The sequence below is a fragment of the Octopus bimaculoides genome, chromosome 4 (assembly GCF_001194135.2).
Source record: "Octopus bimaculoides isolate UCB-OBI-ISO-001 chromosome 4, ASM119413v2, whole genome shotgun sequence".
Taxonomy (NCBI): domain Eukaryota; kingdom Metazoa; phylum Mollusca; class Cephalopoda; order Octopoda; family Octopodidae; genus Octopus; species Octopus bimaculoides.
In genome coordinates this window covers 16,580,879-16,584,064 of record NC_068984.1, presented here as the reverse complement: position 1 = coordinate 16,584,064, position 3,186 = coordinate 16,580,879, and the positions used below count along the sequence as shown (strand labels likewise).

Genomic DNA, 3,186 nt, shown 5'->3' with positions numbered 1-3,186 from the left:
TATATATATATATATATATATATATATATGTGTGTGTGTTTGTGTGTATGTATTTGTCCCCCAACATCGCTTGACAACCGATGCTGGTGTGTTTACGTCCCCGTAACTTAGCGGTTCGACAAAAGAGAACGATAGAATAAGTACTAGGCTTACAAAGAATAAGTCCTGGGGTCAATTTGCTCGACTAAAGGCGGTGCTCCAGCATGGCCACAGTCAAATGACTGAAACAAGTGAAAGAGTACAAGAGAGTAAGAGTTGTAATCTACATTTTCAAGAGTATATTACTGCAAAATTTCATTAAAGAATATGCATTTCTCACAAAGTTATGTAGTTATACCAGGTTACACCTGTGCTTGTCCTTCTATCTGGCATAAAACCACTTTCCCTTCTAAAATCCTCCCCCCATTCACTTAGTAATAGGGGCTTTCTCTTTTTTTCTCTGTTCTCTTTCTGTCTTGCAAGTTACTTGGAAGCCTTACTAGTGCCACTGACATCAAAAAAAGCACCCAGTACACATTATAAAGTGGTGGCTAGTTTTAGAAAGGGTATCCAGCCACAGAATCCATACCAAAGCAGATATTGGAGCATAACACAGCTTGTGGCTCACCAGAATCCTATCAAATCGTCCAACCCATGCCAGCATAACAAAAGTGAACATTAAATGATGAGGGCGTAGTGGTTAAGAGCGCGGGCTACTAACCCCAAGATTCCGAGTTTGATTCCAGGCAGTGACCTGAATAATAATAATTATTATAATAATAATGCACGTAAAATACACCATTTTAAGCGTTGCCAGTATCGCCTGACTGGCCTTCGTGCCGGTTGCACGTAAAAGCACCCACTACACTCTCGGAGTGGTTGGTGTTAGGAAGGGCATCCAGCTGTAGAAACACTGCCAAATCAGATTGGAGCCTGATGTAGCCATCTGGTTCACCAGTCTTCAGTCAAATCGTCCAACCCATGCTAGCATGGAAAGCGGACGTTAAACGATGATGATGATGATGATGAATAACAACATCGAAAAATACCTTAGGAATTAGAACCCAGGTTCGAAATTTCCCTAAGACACCTGATGAAGGCTGGAGGGTATATCAGCCGAAACGTGTTAACAACAAACAAAATGAGGATAAATATCCGTCAAATGTAAATGATGATGATTATATTTTGTAGCCTGCTAAAACAATATTAAAGACAGGTATAATGCATGCATGAATTAAAATTTTGACTAGAAAGAAATATCAAACATTTGAATATGAATTTACTATTCTAAATTCTGATGTCTTATTGTCTTTTGTTACTAATAATAAATTTGTCTCTTCTTTTTCCTTTATAGGAATTACAATCTGCTGCTCTTTCTTCAAGACAAATGATTTCTGAGTCAAGGAATGCTGCCTACAATAAGGCACTTTTTATTGCTTATCAAGGTCTTATTTGGTATCTTAAGTGGTTTGATACTAGAAAGTCCAAGATGAAGTCTGATGCTGCAGAAATTGAATCTGGAACCATTAATTTCACTCTTGAAGCACATATGTGTAAAATGCTCTCATGCTTTTCATCAGCTGCAGTGAAAGAAAATATTGCTGTGAGAGATATTTTTATAAAGGCTGAAAGGCAAGCTCTTGAAGTGAATGAAAACTTTGAAGCTGTTAAAAAATTACTCAAAGACTATTGTTTATCTAATCCTGAAAATCCCAATTCTCATAAATTTTATTATGATTTTCTTTGTCAAACAAATGCATGTGAAAAGAAAAAGGTCAAAGTCTTGAGGAATTTCGTAAAGTATGTTCCTTCTGATCCATTGGTGTTAACATTGTGTGATATGATTTCAGATAATTACGACGATGTTCTGAAATATCTATTTGATTTACTGGACTATAGCTGCTGGAAGACAATGGTTGATCCTTGGTCAAGGTTAGCCAATTTACTGGAGACTCTTACACAAACATATGACACTGACATCTTTAGTTCTGTGGTAAAATCTGTGTGGTCTGATCGAAAGAGTTGGTGGCCAAGTTATCATTTTACTCTTCTGTCTATAGCAAAAGAAAAGAAAATTATTTTATATAAAGCTTTAGTCGCCGTCTTCCTCCAAGACAAACAACTTTCTGAATACGTTAATAATGTTAAGTATTCAGTTAAGCCACAGAAACAGACCATAATTTCTGAAGCTGAAGCCACAGTTTTCAATAAAATGAAACTTTAAAACTTTAAAATTCTGTTTTCTTATTCATAAATGTAGCAAATCATGATTGTTCTGTGTTGCTCTGAAGTGGATTTTAGTTTACAGTAGTAGCGTTTATCTCTTATCTTTTGTTTCAGCCTTTGGACTGTGACCATGTTGACTCCAGTACTTATGTGTTTTACATTTGGTATTTTTGCCAGTGCCCCCCTGACTGGCTCCCGTGCTGGTGGCACATAAAAAGCACCATTCGAACGTGGTCGATGTCAATGCCCCCAACTGGCTTCCATGCTGGTGGCACGTATAAAGCACCATCTGAATGTGGCTGATGTCAGTGCCCCCAGGCTGGCTCCCATGCCGGTGGCACGTAAAAAGCACTATCAGAATGTGATCGATGCCAGGGCTGCCTGACTGGCTCCTGTGCCGGTGGCACGTAAAAAGCACCCACTACACTTTCGGAGTGGTTGCTGTTAGGAAGGGCATCCAGCTGTAGAAACATTGCCAGATCAGATTGGAGCTTGGTGCAGCCATTGGCTCTCCAGACCTCAGTCAAACCATCCAACCCATGCCAGCATGGAAAACGGACGTTAAATGATGATGATGATCTTTTTCACCAAACTGCTAAGTTACAGTGATGTAAACAATCATCACTGGATGTCAAACTGCATGGCAGAGTTATAAACACACACACACACATGTATTTATACAATGGGCTTCCACACAGTTTCCATCTATCAAATTCATGTAGACATGCTACAGAAAGATTAGAAGTAAACAATATCTTCAAAGAAAAAGGATGCTTCGTTTTAGTTGGTTGGAACTACTTGTTTTCATCCTTCCCTGACTCAGCAATCAGATTGACAAGAAGACATGTCAATTATTTACAGTTCACTATAATCCCTCACCATATTGTGGTTTATTATTTAAGCTTACGTTGATTCCTCTGTGGTGGTGTTTTGCATTTATAATAAAATAAATATATACGAATTATAAAAATAATAAAAAAA

The 3,186-nt window shown here is 38.1% G+C and overlaps 1 protein-coding gene across 1 annotated transcript in view; it reads left to right on the top strand.

Moving 5' to 3' along the window:
* The window catches only part of LOC106875190 (TATA box-binding protein-associated factor RNA polymerase I subunit A), a 5,999-nt gene extending 3,786 nt beyond the window's left edge, over nucleotides 1-2,213 (top strand). Inside the window, exon 2 of the mRNA XM_014923229.2 lies at nucleotides 1,334-2,213. Within this exon, the coding sequence (XP_014778715.1) occupies nucleotides 1,334-2,203 (870 nt within the window). The 3' untranslated portion in view covers nucleotides 2,204-2,213. The remainder of the gene's footprint in view (nucleotides 1-1,333) is intronic.
* Nucleotides 2,214-3,186: the final 973 nt, after the last annotated feature.